The sequence below is a fragment of the Protopterus annectens genome, chromosome 12.part0 (assembly GCF_019279795.1).
Source record: "Protopterus annectens isolate FY-2018-M chromosome 12.part0, PAN1.0, whole genome shotgun sequence".
Lineage (NCBI taxonomy): Eukaryota > Metazoa > Chordata > Ceratodontiformes > Protopteridae > Protopterus > Protopterus annectens.
In genome coordinates this window covers 1,184,328,100-1,184,342,915 of record NC_056746.1, presented here as the reverse complement: position 1 = coordinate 1,184,342,915, position 14,816 = coordinate 1,184,328,100, and the positions used below count along the sequence as shown (strand labels likewise).

The following is a 14,816-nucleotide window of genomic DNA, read 5'->3' as shown; positions in this document are numbered from 1 at the left end:
AAATACTAACTCTCTTTCTGTAGTTTTCACATAACTTGTCTTACTTCAGGATAGACTTACTATGACGTTTTCGCCAATAATAATCTGACCAACTTTTTTTTTCAACATTTGAGAAACTATTCTGTGTTCAGAAATAAAAAAAAAAATCAAAGTCAATCATGTCCACTCCATACCACCAAATACAGTAACTGCAGTTTGCAGACAGTCCCAAAAGAAGCAGTCGCTCGGCAGTCCAGTAGTACCACCACAACCTTCCCCCTTTACTCAAACTCATCAAGAAAACTAGAAAAGAAAATGTCACACAGCCCTTTTGAAAACTGGGACCAGGACCACAATAGGTCTACAGCTCAGGTCAGAGGGTACAGTACCCTGGCTGCTGCAATACACAGCTGATGGTGCTGAATGAAAGCCCCAGGTCCATCTGGTTGTTTCAGCTTGCAATCCTTACTCATAGGTGAAGATCAAAACAGATCTTTCTCATCGTTCATTGAAAACACATGTTCACTAATCCAAACTGCAAGGCACGTTACTCTTCAGCACCCTGCACTACCCTATTATAGCGGTGCAAAAACTGTAGTGGCAAAGAATTTGATGGCGTTGTATGCCTCCTGCTCCCTTTGTATTTAGAGAGATTATCAGAGTGGCTCATACATCGCTTCACCAACTGGCTGTAATTGCGGTATATGAACCAATCAAAAAATAAAGAAGCGGAGCCACGACTATTCAGTGCAGAACAGTAGTCTTGGGCAATATTAAATGTGGATAACTCCGCACAATCCAGAGCACTTGGTGGGTAAGGCTCTCACCCCCCCTTATCCCCGTTTCATCCTTATCTCAACTTGTCAACACTCACTCACTGCCTCTCATTCATCCTACTTCCCTCTTCCCTTTACATCTCTCTCTCATACGTCTCTCCTTTCTACCCCTCTTCCCTCTGCAAACCTCTCTCACCTTTTCTCCGTCTTTTCCTCATGGTATCCTGTCCTGCAACTATTCTCACTTCTCTTCAAATGTCTTCATACATCTCTGGATGCTGCTATCCATGTAGCATAAGGCATCTCAGTCATGGCTACATCTTACCCATAAAACTCTGCTAAGCATAATTCCATTTTTCCATCCATGTTTGATATTGTAAACTGCTTCTTAAACTAAATGCCACAGCATATTCTTGCATTTGCAAATGGTTTACTATCAAAATGTTGAATGTCACAACAAAATCTATTCACTTGCTCGAACTGACATGTCGAATTTGTTAATGTCTCTTTTACAGAATGTCGGAAATCATCACCTCGACATCTGCATTCAAAATATCAGGAGGTGACATCAGACCCTCATGGTTGTTGTGGTGAAGCTGCTGTGGGAATTGTAAGTCTAAAGCGCACGTTTTTATGGTTTTTCAGGGAGGCATGCCCCCCACAACCCCTATATCCCCTGCATTTTATAAATACCAACTCCGCGATCACACCACAGTGAGGAAAAGGGTACATTTCCCTATTCCCACCTTAGTGCGATCTCTAATCAAAATGTTGACCTCATATTAGCGAATGAACACTAACATTCGCTAATGCAGATTCAAACATTTTCAGATCGGCATTACAGAAACTGGGAATAACACATTTGACTATCACAGTTTCACATAAGTGCCGTTCCACATTGATAGTAAATCCCTATAAATATGTGTGTGTGTGTGTGTATATATATATATATATATATATATATATATATATATATATATATATATATATATATATATATATACACACACATATATATATATATATATATATATGTATACACACATGCGTATACATATATATATATATATATATATATACACACACACACACACACACACACACACACACACGTATATATACATATACATACACACATACATATTTGTTTTTTAGTGTATCCTTGTATCTGTAAATGTTTTGTTCATTTCTTATGTGACTATACTCACCCTGGCTGTGCCTGCAAATGGCCCAATGAAATCCATTAAAATCAGTGCACTACCCCTGTACCAATAAATATAACTGATTCAATGCCTAGCATATAAGGCATCCTCAGATACAGCCCTGATGGATCTTTTGCACATCTGTAAAATAAAAAGCACAAGAAACACTAGATCCTAGGATTTAATCTTTGTCTGCAGTATAAAAAGAACATGCTGGTGAGACTGACATTTATCACAAAGGATCCCTATGCTATGGAATAGGTTCCTCATACACGTGGAGCTCAGTTCATCCTGGACCTCATTCAAATGTAACATTGACCATTAGATGTGAAATCATAACTTCACCCCCAGTCTAGCGCTCATGCTTCTAATGGACAGAGGTGGACAGAAAGTAAAATTACTCAATTAATGTATTCCCTCCCCATAAAGTCACCTCCAAACTCAAATACTCCTCTTAATAGAAACCCAAGGTACACAGGATACAACTTGGTTGGGTTGCATGACTAGGCTTATAAAAGGGCTGGTGGTTGTTAGCCTAGTATATACAGTGGATATAAAAAGTGCACACCCCCTGTTAAAATGCCAGGTTTTTGTGATATAAAAAATGACACCCCAAAAAATAATTTCAAAACTTTTCCCACCTTTAATGTGACCTATAATCTGTACAATTCAATTGAAAAACAAATATGTTAGGGGAAAAATATAAAAAAATAAAAAGCATACAATAAACTGGTTCCATAAGTGTGCACACCTTTAAACTAACACTTTGTTGAAGCATCTTTTGATTTAATTACAGCATTTAGTCTTCTTGGGTACACACCTGCCATCAACTGAAGAGACTCTGATTAACCCCAGATAAGGTTCAGCTGTCCTAGCAGGATTTTCCTGACATTTACTTAGTTGCCTGCTACAGCAAAAGCCATGGTTCACAGAGAGCTTACAAAGCATCAAAGCGATCTCACTGTTGAAAGGCATCAGTCAGGAGAAGAGTACAAAAAAATTCCCACAGCATTGGGTATACCATGGAACACTGTGAAGACAGTCATCAAAAAGTGGAGAAAATATGGGACAACAGTGACTTTGCAAAGAACTGGACGTCCTTCCAAAATTGATGAAAAGGCAAGACAAAAACTGGTCAGGGAGGCTGCCAAGAGACCTAGAGCAACACTGTAGGAGCTGCAGGAATTTCTGTCAAGTATTGGTTGTGTACTACATGTGACAGCAATCTCCTGTATTCTCCGTATGTCTGGACTATGGGGTACAGTTGCAAAACGGAAGCCTTTTCTTACACAGAAAAAGATCCAGGTCCAGCTAAAATTTGCAAAACAATACAAGTCTCCCAAAAGCATGTGGGAAAATGTGTTATGGTCTGATAAGACCAAGGTTGAACTTTTTGGCAACAATTCCAAAAGGTACGTTTGGCGCAAAAACAACACTTCGTATCACCAAAAGAACACCATCCCCACAGTGAAGCATGGTGGTGGCAGTATCATGTTTTGGGGTTGCTTTTCTTTAGCTGGAACAAGGGCTTTAGTCAAGGTGGTGGGAATTATGAACAGTTCTAAATACCAGTCACTTTTGGCCCAAAACATTCAGGCATCTGCTAGAAAGCTGAAGAGGAATTTCACCTTTCAACACAACAATGACCCCAAGCATACATCCAAATCAACAAAAGAATGACTTCACCAGACAAAAAATTAAAGTTTTGGAATGGCCCAGACCTAAATCCAATAGAAAATCTGTGGGGTGACCTGAAGAGGGCTGTGCACAAGATATGCCCTCATAATCTGACAGATTTGGAGCACTTTTGCAAGGAAGAGTGGGCAAATATTGCCAAGTCAAGATGTGCCATGCTGACAGACTCCTATCCAAGAAGCTTGTCTTGGACATATGGATGGGTATTCTGATAGACTGTTGGTACTTTAGATTTATATGGCAAAGGACAGGGTAAAACTTCTATTTACTTTATTTGCCTACACTTCAGTAAAAGCTTTCCATAACATTTTAATATGTCTACAGTTAATTAATATAAATATAGTTATCACAGATGACCAATTGTGTGAGTCAAGAAAAAAGAAACCAGGATCAGATGTTAAAACTCTCTTTAGGTTTTAGATGTTTTCTAGCTTTACACTGACAAAAAAGAGAATATGCTATCATAGCACTATCTTTAAAACAAAAAATTGACTGTGGTTTGTTCTAAAATTGCCCAAGAAATTAGTAGGAACATTACTGTAGGATTCTCAGATCATGGTCTCTTTTTGGAAATAACAATACCCTTTAAAAAGGAAAGGTATTAAAACTTTAAACTTAATTATGTGCCAAGTTACACATCATGCCTCAGGAAAGTCCATCACTTTTTAAAGATCATGATGACAAGAAACCATTTTATTCCTTATTGTTAGACTGATGGGTACATTTTAAATTAATTTCAAAAGCTCTACACTTGAATATTGAAAAATAATGGCATGCCTGTGCAAAATAAATGTACTAGGAAAATGTAATGCTTATGACAGTATACTAGAAATGAGTGACTCTCTTTCAAATGATAGATAACAAGACATACTTGATATTAATATGTTGGAGATGAAAGATTTTACATAGGCAAAAACATCTGGTTAGAGACAAGAAAAAATTCTTTAAGGACACGTGACACTCTTTGAACATATGTTACACTGTAAAAAGTAGTAATGGTCATCTAATCACAGGACAAACTAACATTCAAACATATATCAATATTTAGCAGATATGTATAAAGAACACACAGTTTCCTTTGCATCTAGATCCAATGTTTTGAGGGGAAATTAATTTAGATACTACAACACTATTAGAATAAGAAATACCTTTACCAGAATTAAACAGAGTGACAGTTCGATGCCAGAAATATTGGGTTCCAAAGATGGACAACTTGGATATATGTAAATATGTATTAATATAAAAAATTCTAATAAATATATATATATATATATATATATATATATATATATATATATATATATATACACACACATATATATATATATATATATATATATATATATATATATATACACATACACACATCTACATATGTGCCCGCAAAAATGAGGATAAGAGACAAACAAATCCTATTACTGTAATGCTAACTATAAATTTCTTCTACAACATAAAACTTAAAAAGTATCATCAGTAGATGTGCAAAGACAGTATACACTGCAATGAAAACAGTTCATGTTTGTCAAGACAGTAGTGAAAGTTACCAAGCTGGTAAAAGTCAATGGGAAATTAGTTTGCTGTACAATTAAAAAAAGCTGAAGATATTAGGCACATTTAAAACATGGGAGAGTCTGCCTTATACAATATCACAGAAAAGCTTAACAGTGGTAAATGGGCTCTCTGATAATTCCCAGGTACAGGTTTTGGTTAATGGATGGCTTGGAAACCATATTAAGCTAAACAAAGGGGTCAAACAAGGATGACCTCACGAGTTCAGTTTTTTGTTTAGTCATGAATACAGTCATAACAGAACTTACTGACAAACCTGATGCATGAAAAAACTTTATAAATGAGATACATCAACTGACTTTTCTTGAATTATGATGATTTGGCAATTATGGTAAAGAATATTATTTGGCTAGATGTACTGCAAGGTTTAAAAGAAATGCTATATTAAAACTGAACTGAAAGCAGAACCCACTTAAATGACTGGTTATACCAATGTTACTTTATATATAGAAAGTTAACTAGGATTGCTAACAGGTTTACCTTTACAACACACTAGTGCGATTGCTAATATGAGCGAATTGTAACAACGAAAATCAAAACCGCGACAGTTTTCAATGTTCAAAAATCACCAAATTGAAAGGCAGAGTCACTGATTTTCGAACATAAATGTCGAAAAGAAAATGTAATGAAGCGTAAAGCAGGGGGGCAATCATCCCTGCACCCCCCATGTGAGGGGCTGTGCCCCCCACACCACCCTGCTTTAATATTCTAACTCCAAGATCGCACTACAACTGGGGAAAGGGACCATTTTCCGATCCCCACTATAATGCAATCCACCCCCAAAATACCGAATCTGCAATGAGCGAATGTCACTGTGCATTCACTCATTGCACATCTGAACCTTTTTCATTTGGCGTTTGCAAACTTTGCAAACGTCCTTTCGGACAACTACTGTTCGCCCTTGTGCAAAACGCACACATGACGGTAAACCTTGCTAACAATAGCACTAAATCTATATAACTCAGACAAAAACAACTCTTCTCTAGAAAACCTAAAAGTTTCTTGAAAGAAATAATGGAACTGACAAGGACCATTACTAATTCCACTCTAATTACGAATGAAGCACATTGTCAGCAAAAGCACTACTTTGCAGAAAACTATAGTCTCTTCCTAATCTCCACAATACAAAAATTAAACAAGTTTTCTTCCTCCTCTACCATCACACATGACCCAGTCAGAAATATTTCCTTATAACTATACACACTGGCGGACTATTCAGAGACCTTCCAGTTTCCCCAAATTCTTGTCAAATAAACCAAAACTCTATTAAAAAGTCTAATTTCCTCTATGCCAATTACAGTATACTTAATTCAGTTTTCTTTAGAAATGCAGCTGGAAAAAACTAATCCCTTACGCACCCTTAACTTGTACCCAATATTCACAAAAGTGCCATTTGCCTTCAAACACTCCCAAAAGTACCCTCCCTCTCATTGAATTCAAAGACTTTAAACCTATTTCTACTTTATGCCTTATCACAAAAATCTTTGAATACTATTGCACAAGGAAGTGAGTACATACATATGGCCTACTTTCTGACTGACAGCATGGCTTTTATAAAGCCTTCAGCACTAAAACAGCCTTATTGACTGCTACAGATACTATTTACAGCACTATCAATGAATTCCACATTAACTTTGGTTTGCAAAAAGGACCACAAAAAGACAGGTGAATGCAGAATACCAAAATTAATAACAATTCATTCTAAAAATACAATCCAGAATTGCATTAAGTGCTTATGCCTCTCACATTATACTTGGACACTTAGACTTCATCTTTTTTATTTTATACACTTAACACACACACTACCGGTTTTCAAATGGATTTACATTTTAATGTGTTAATGACAAAGAGCTATGGTTGATCAAAAATTCAAATTTCTGAAAAAGTCTGATCATTACACATTTTAAAGATTAACTAGAGTAAGACTTTTTTTAATACTACGATATCTTTTGGTAATAACATATACTTTAATAAAATAAGATAGATAAAAGGTGGTACAAACAAATTAGCGCTTTCATACCAACAGTTTTTTTTAAATGCAGTGCTCTACAGCATCTTAGGGATATCAAAAGCAAAAATATTTTAAATGCTCTTTATAAGCTCATTCAAGGCAAGCTTCCTTTTATTTTAGATCTGAAGAAGCACGCAAGAGTGAAAGTGCTTATCTGTTTGTACTACCTTTTATCCATCTTATTTTATTAATATATATGTTATTAGAGATGGTGTGGCCACGGTGGTGCAGCGGTTAGCGTTGCCGCCTCACAGCAAGAGTTTCTCTGGTTCGATCCTCGGCTGGGGTGCCTTCTGTGCAGAGTCTGCATGTCCTCCCTGTGGTTGCGTGGGTTTCTTCCGGGTGCTCCGGTTTCCTCCCACATCCAAAGACATGCTGTAGGTGGATTGGATACTCTAAATTGGCCCTAGGCGTGAGTGCGTGCATGTGTGTGCCTTCAGTAGAAGGTTGGGCACCGGGCTGGCAACTCGACACTGTAAAACTCCACTGCCAATCATGAGCGGACAGGTGATCCGCTGTGGTGACCCCTAACCAGGAAAAAGCCGAAAGAAGAAGATATGTTATTAGCGATGGTGGTCGGACTACCTTTTTTCTTCATTTTGATACTTTTTGTGGTTTTGGACTGACCTCTATTTGCTTGCATTTCTTTCTTATATATGATATCTTTGTTAAGAAGTTACTGACACTATCACCATGCTTTTGCAATACTTGTTAAAGACAAAACAGTTACTCTGATTTGTACACATGAAAGTCAGTTACAAGGCAAACAAGCTTTTACCTCAGTCCAGTCATCTTTCAGGTAGCGGTCCATAAATAATTTTCCTACATCATAGGTTACATACTTCGTTCCATCAAACCTGAAAATAAAAATTCCTGTGTTAGTAAGTCAAACTGGTGTTACTGGTTCTATAGCGTTCTATTACTTATTAGCTGAACCATCAGTATTGGGCACAGTGTGGACAACAGATATAAGGTTTATGGACTACTCCACAGTAAAACCAGTGAATGCAGATTGAAAAAAGCAGCGCATATAATGCAGATCTGTTATGCTATGAGGCCCCATTATATAAACTAGATTAAAGCCAAGAATATATAATAATACTATGTGCTACAGTAGAAAAGTTCTGGGATTTTGCTCATTTGGATTTTTTCTGACACCTGCCTCAAATTTCACCCTAGATTACACCGTTCTCAAATTCAGTCATGCTGAGCCTGCCTCAAACCACAGAAAATTCCTCAAGCCTCACTTACACAGCAGAACAGTACTTCAGCCTTTAACATCCAAAAATAAGGCATATAATGCCCTATATGAAACCTGCCAATTCCCTCTCCATCAACAGAGGCATACACATTTCAACGAACATTCGTCTTACTGCGTTACACATTTCAACGAATATTCATCTTATTCCATTAACAATGAACTACCGTCAAAACAGACATCTAATGACTTTTTCTTCTGTATTTTGCTGTGTCCTACATTTATGTAATACTGAAAAGTTGATGTTTCAAGTTAAAAACATTTCAGACTTGTGTGGACCTCCTGTGAAACAGATCCAGGTATCCACAAGCAGGCGGACCTCATCATCACTATATTTTGGCTACGAAAGGAAAGGAGAGGAAATGTATGGTTTGCAATTACTGCTATTAAATGAATGACACAATAGACAAAACTCGGCTTACAAAGCACGTTTACAAACTAAAAAAAATATCTTGCAGTATTTATTGGTTTCCATCTTTTCTTGGGTCAGCTGAACTCATTGCCCCCAGTACTATGAAATTGGCTGCCTTTATAAAACTAATCCAGCCTACAACTCCAGTCCATTATAACATCCACTACTGTCATGGGAATTGCACAATGCAAAACTGCAGTATACCATGAACTCAAGATGAAAAGACTCTGACTTTATGAAGGGCATTTGAATCAAGCACTGAGCAGAATTATAACATGCATAATTAACTCTGGCCTACACAAGTGATTACATTGAAAATAAACTTTTTTTTATTTTGCTAATCTTCTGTTGAAAAGTGAAGTTTACAAAAAAAATAAAGAAAAATAAGAAAACAAGATTTTCTTACATAACAGGCAACGCCTGCACTCAGAAAAAAATGTTTCACCCCAAAAAGTTGTATTATTTTCTCCTGTGCATACAGATTACTAATCTCTTTTTCTGCCAAGAGATGTGATCATCTTCACCCATTCGTTCCTCTTTGTGAGCTGACAGTGGGCTGGTGAGAACTTCTCAGACAAGGGGGACATCATCTAGTAAGTCATAAGGGCATCTGGATGTGTTCTAAACCCAAACACAGAGGCAGTGGTCTATTACCTTAATAATGATCTTCAGGCATGTTCTTCTCTGCAGTCTCAGTGCTTGGTGTGCGCACCCCTAACACAGTCCAAGCGGTTACTAGAAATTACCCGCTCAGTTAATAAATTTGTTAATGATACAGTAACAGCTTACAGGATATCAATGACTACAACAATGTGATATAAACTACGGGAATAATCGTCTAACACATAACTGGATTGTTAATTTACTTAATATTAAGTACTACACCACTCTCCTACATAATTTTTAAATTATTTTTCTTGATTTTTCTATATCTTGTGGCCTTTAAGGCATGTTTACTAACTTCCTGCAACACCCTCACCTCCAAACGTCCTATTTCTCAGGGCTGCTTAATTTCAGACTTTTCACTTTCCTGGATCCCTACCCATTCCCCACCAGGTGCAAACGTAAAAAAATGGAACCATTAGTGTGAATACATTTACTTTAGTACAAGTATAGTCACATATGGTACCTGTATTAAAAATGGATCACTGACAGCATCTCAAGCGGCTGGTCCAATTTTACATCTACACTAACAGGTAACACTCAACAGATGAATTACATGTCAGTGGCACTAGGTGAAAAAAAAACTTTCTAGTGAACTTTCCTGTCAAGCAGGCCACAGATCATAAGAATGATTTCTCTGACCAGGTACACAGAATGCAGTATGAGTAACCTTCCTATAACTGAACGGCTTATCCTCTTACCTGAAAATTCACATTCTACCATTAAGCATGTTCTTCACAAGTACGTTATTTTTGTGTGAACAGTGTTTAATTTCTGTTAAACTACAGTAAAAAAATAATTACCACACTGAGAAAAGATAATTTAGAGTGACATATTTCTCCTGCTGAAATCAGGTTACCCCTACTAACAAAATGTGAAATTTAGTAAAAGTGGGCACCTGAGTACACAATAATAAAATGCAGGCAAGGACCTGACTGATAAAGGAATCTATACCAAACTACATCTGGCGTAAGTTGCTGAGCTGGGTGTAATCTGGTACATTCAGCACCAGCCATGTTTTTAGACCAATGTATACAAAGAAGAGTTTTTTTCCCTTTTTAATCAAAGTGAAGTAACCTGGCAGCTGATTATAAAAGTAGAGACACTGAGTAGGAACTGATGTCCCCAATAAATGTAAGGGTTGTAGGGGGGAATTTGCTTCACCATATAAAACAGATTTCAGTTGTTTTGTTGTTGGATGTGTTTTTCAGCTAGTGTGTACATTTGGCCAGTCTACCTACATCCAATCTACTTCCATCACCCTCTACATCTGACCTGTTCTGGGAACCCTTCCTCTTCTAAAGTTTTCCTAACTGACAAACTATAATTACTTCCTGGAGGTGAGACAAAAGGGGTCTGGATACAGTTTGTTCACCAATGACAGTAAAGGAAGAATAGTGATAGACACAGTAGTGCAGCAAAAACGAGTTCAAATGGGAAGAAGATGAGGAGGAGGAACACCTCACCATGAAAGGACACAGAAGCATAGTAAGGACCTAGTATAAGTGCCCTGACAGTTAAAAAAGAAGTATTGAGAAATGGTGTTGGTTCAATATAGTACACCAGCTCCCATGAATGTCCAGGGAGAGGAACAGGACACAGGATAAGAGAATAAAGAAGGGAAGTTGGAGAAGATGGTCTAGTTAAAGGAGATTGTCTTGAAAATTATAATCCCCAGGGTAGGCGGAAATTGAGAAATAAATGTGGTAATGAATAATGAAGGGTTCTGAAAATGGGGGCAGGACTTTGTCAGAAATTATAACATTTTTGATATGGTTGGCAAAGTCAGTATGAGATGTGCTGGTGGAAACAGTTAAATTCCAATATCGTTCATCACACTGCATTTTTTTTATAGAGTGGAAGAAATGGCAGGAATGCGAAGACAGTATTATGAAGCATTCTAGGGGACTGGATTATGATGAACTAGGGAGAGGATCAAAGGCCAGTCAAAAGGACGGTGGACAAAATGAGAAAGTGAAACAGCAATGGGTCAGACATGTAGCATTCAGGGCTATGGCTAGTGGTCTGAAGAAGGCGGGGAAAGGGAAGGGTCAATACAGCTACAATGGAAGAGGAACCTCATGATTATGGCAAATAATGGAGCACAAATAACATGAAAAGAAGAGAAGAGCTGGAGGTAGAGAGTAAGAGGGGCCATATGCAGAAAAGCAATAAAGGATGTGAAGGTAAATGCAACAAAGACAGCAGGCAGAAAGGATCAACAGAAAGAGCACAAACGTTTGCTTCTGAATACAAAAGAAAAAAAGGGAGAAACAGACCTGGCCAAAGATGAAGACTAAAGAAGACTGGGGAGAAAAGCAATGGTACTGGCACTTCAGTCTGTACGAACGGAAGAACTGGAGTACTCCATGCTGGAATAGGGACAGACACCAGGACAGAGACACAGAACACTAACAGAGTTTCCTTATGGAAGTATAAAGCAAACTGCACCAGTGGGCTGGAATAGGGACAGACACCAGGACAGACACACAGAACACTAACAGAGTTTCCTTATGGAAGTATAAAGCAAATTGCACCAGTGGGCCTGCTTCCCAGGGTCGTCTGGAATCTAGACACCCTCAGCCACTTGCACTAGCTCTACACTTATGGACTGCACCCCCCACCCCACCCCGGAGACTGCAACAGAATACAGCATCTAATCCTGCAAAACATATACAGATGTGTCTTTTATTCAGTATAGTCTTGGATTGCACTACAGCAGAATAAATACAGCATCCAACCCGGCAAACACATACGGATGTGTCTTACTCAGTATAATCACAGACTGCACTCCCCTCACCCAAATACTATAGCAGAATAAATACAGCATCCAACCCAGCAAACACAAACAGATGCGTCTTAATCTGTATAATTGTGGACTGCACTCCTCCCACCCCAAAGACTACAGCAAAATAAATACAGCATCCAGCTCTGCACATGCATACAGACTTGTCTTTTATCCAATGGAAGGGGAACTTGCTTGTTTGTCCTGTTATCCTAGTCAAGCTCTGTTGAAAATGGTACCAAGTTTAATGTCTGTTCTCTGCTTGGCCAGTACTTAGTGGTCTGCTATTTGGCTGTTTTAACTATAATCAAAATTAGCCTGCACTGCACCTTAATCTTTCCACACCTTTCCCTCTAATTAATGAGTTACACCCTACTATTGCCGGCAGTCTGCCCTTTCTTAATTGCTCTTTCCAGCTACTGTTTTTGTGACTATCCCACCTTTCTTGTAAAGGCAATTCTGTGTTGGTTTGCTTCTTCCCTTTTCCGTGCCCTGATGTTTTTACTAACTAATGAATAAACAACTTCTACTTTGAGAATTAAATCTAGCTAGCTTCAAATTAATTTGTTGTGCTTTTCTCATTATTTCAAACTTTTCGTCTCCTAAATGCCTCAGTCTATCTCACACACCTTTTCTGTTTGCATACTCACACATACACTTAAATCTCTTCTTTCACCTCAATACTTCAATACAATTTTATTGTCTGTTCCCCTATAACTTTCAGGTATACAGATGGTGCAGCCAGCTGCTATGTCTGAAAAAAAAACACCCTTCTCAGCCCACCTCGTTCACTTTCGTTTCACTGAGGCACATTCCGCTTCCCTACCCTATCCTCTATTCTCACCCACCCCCACTTCATCTAAACTTATACCATTCTATCCCACACCATCTTACAACAAAACAGCCAACCAATTTCACCAAGGCATCTCATTGGCCTAACTCCGCAACCTGTAAACTCATCACAAGCCCATCTTATTCACTTCTCCCAATCTACTCCAACAAAAACAGCATATAACTTCCACCCAGCTAACTCTATCTTCCCATAACTTATGTAGAATGTGCTGCTACTCTAGTCTTCTTACACAATTATGCTAAGCAAGCTACCATTGTCACATCCAATCATACTCTCCTTGCCCACATCACTCTGTCATCCCCAACTCTATACTCCTTATCAGCACCCACACATCACCAGCAAAATTGCACACAGTCTCTATCCATTAGGAACTCAGCCCCTCTTCAGTTACAGCTACAAAGAGAACAACCAGACCCATACATTAGTATCAGACCTGAGAGAGAAAAAAAGGTACAACTTCTCTCACCACACTTCTTCTCTCCCATTCTATGGACAGATCCACCCAAACCCTGGATCATCCCTTCAAACCACCAAACCCCATCTACCCCATCAGCTCCAACCATTACCAACACACAGCCCACTAATTCTAATCACAACCTACTATTAATGTACATAAACCTCAATAATCTACAACACAATACCCAGACATTCTAATTATCACTGAAACTTGGCTAAAATCAAACGCTAAAGATGAAGAAATCCTTCCCCCAGGATACAATACAATAAGAAATGATAGAGTACACAAAAAAGCTGGAGGGATTGCAATGCTTTTTGAAAACATCTAATCACCTTTGTAAACCGCGTTTCTCAATACAGCTGGAATACTCTAAAAAAAACTCTACCACTAGAAAATGCCGTTACCTATTTCAATAAAACATTCCTTGACATACTAAGCGAGTTAGCTCCCATAAGAACAAAACAAACCAAAAATAGTACTGCACTGTGGCTCAACAAAGAATCCATACAGCTCATGTTAAATAGAGACAAAGTCTGGGAGACATGATATAAAGATAGAACACAACAAAAGTGGCACATTTTTAGACAGCTTAAAAATCGATGTAAACAGGTCAAACTAGACAAAACTGCAATCTTTCACTCACTTCAAGGCAAACATCACCATAAGCCCAAGCAATTGTGGACACCAATAAAACCCTACTACACCCCAGTCAAAGCACCACCCCACCTCCTAATACAAACAATGACACAGAGCCCATAGCCATCCAATTCAATATACACTTTATTCAATCTGTTCTCTCTCTACTAGAATCTAATCTACCCTCTCATCTCTCTATCAACAATACTCACAATACTCCTCTCTTTTCTTTCCATCAAATACTTACCTCAGCTATCAGAAATTACCTTCAAAAGATGAAAACCACTGCACCAGCAGATGACAAACTTCCACCCAAGTACCTTAACTTAGTTGATGATGCCCTAGCATATTCCATCTTAATACTCATAAACAGATCTATTGCAGAAAACTATGTACCCACTATCTGGAAAAAATCACTTATTATACCACAAAAATTACTTACCATCCCCCTTCACAAAGGTGGATCAGCCACAATGCAACTCCAGCTTCCACCCCATTACAATTCTCTCCCCTTTGTCCA

The 14,816-nt window shown here is 38.1% G+C and overlaps 1 protein-coding gene across 2 annotated transcripts in view; it reads right to left on the bottom strand.

The window, feature by feature from the left end:
* The window catches only part of CTSA (cathepsin A), a 580,280-nt gene that overhangs the window by 169,603 nt on the left and 395,861 nt on the right, over positions 1-14,816 (bottom strand). For both annotated transcript variants that reach the window (XM_044090224.1, XM_044090225.1), the window contains exon 10: positions 8,011-8,089. In XM_044090224.1, coding sequence (XP_043946159.1) covers positions 8,011-8,089 — 79 coding nt within the window. The remainder of the gene's footprint in view (positions 1-8,010; positions 8,090-14,816) is intronic.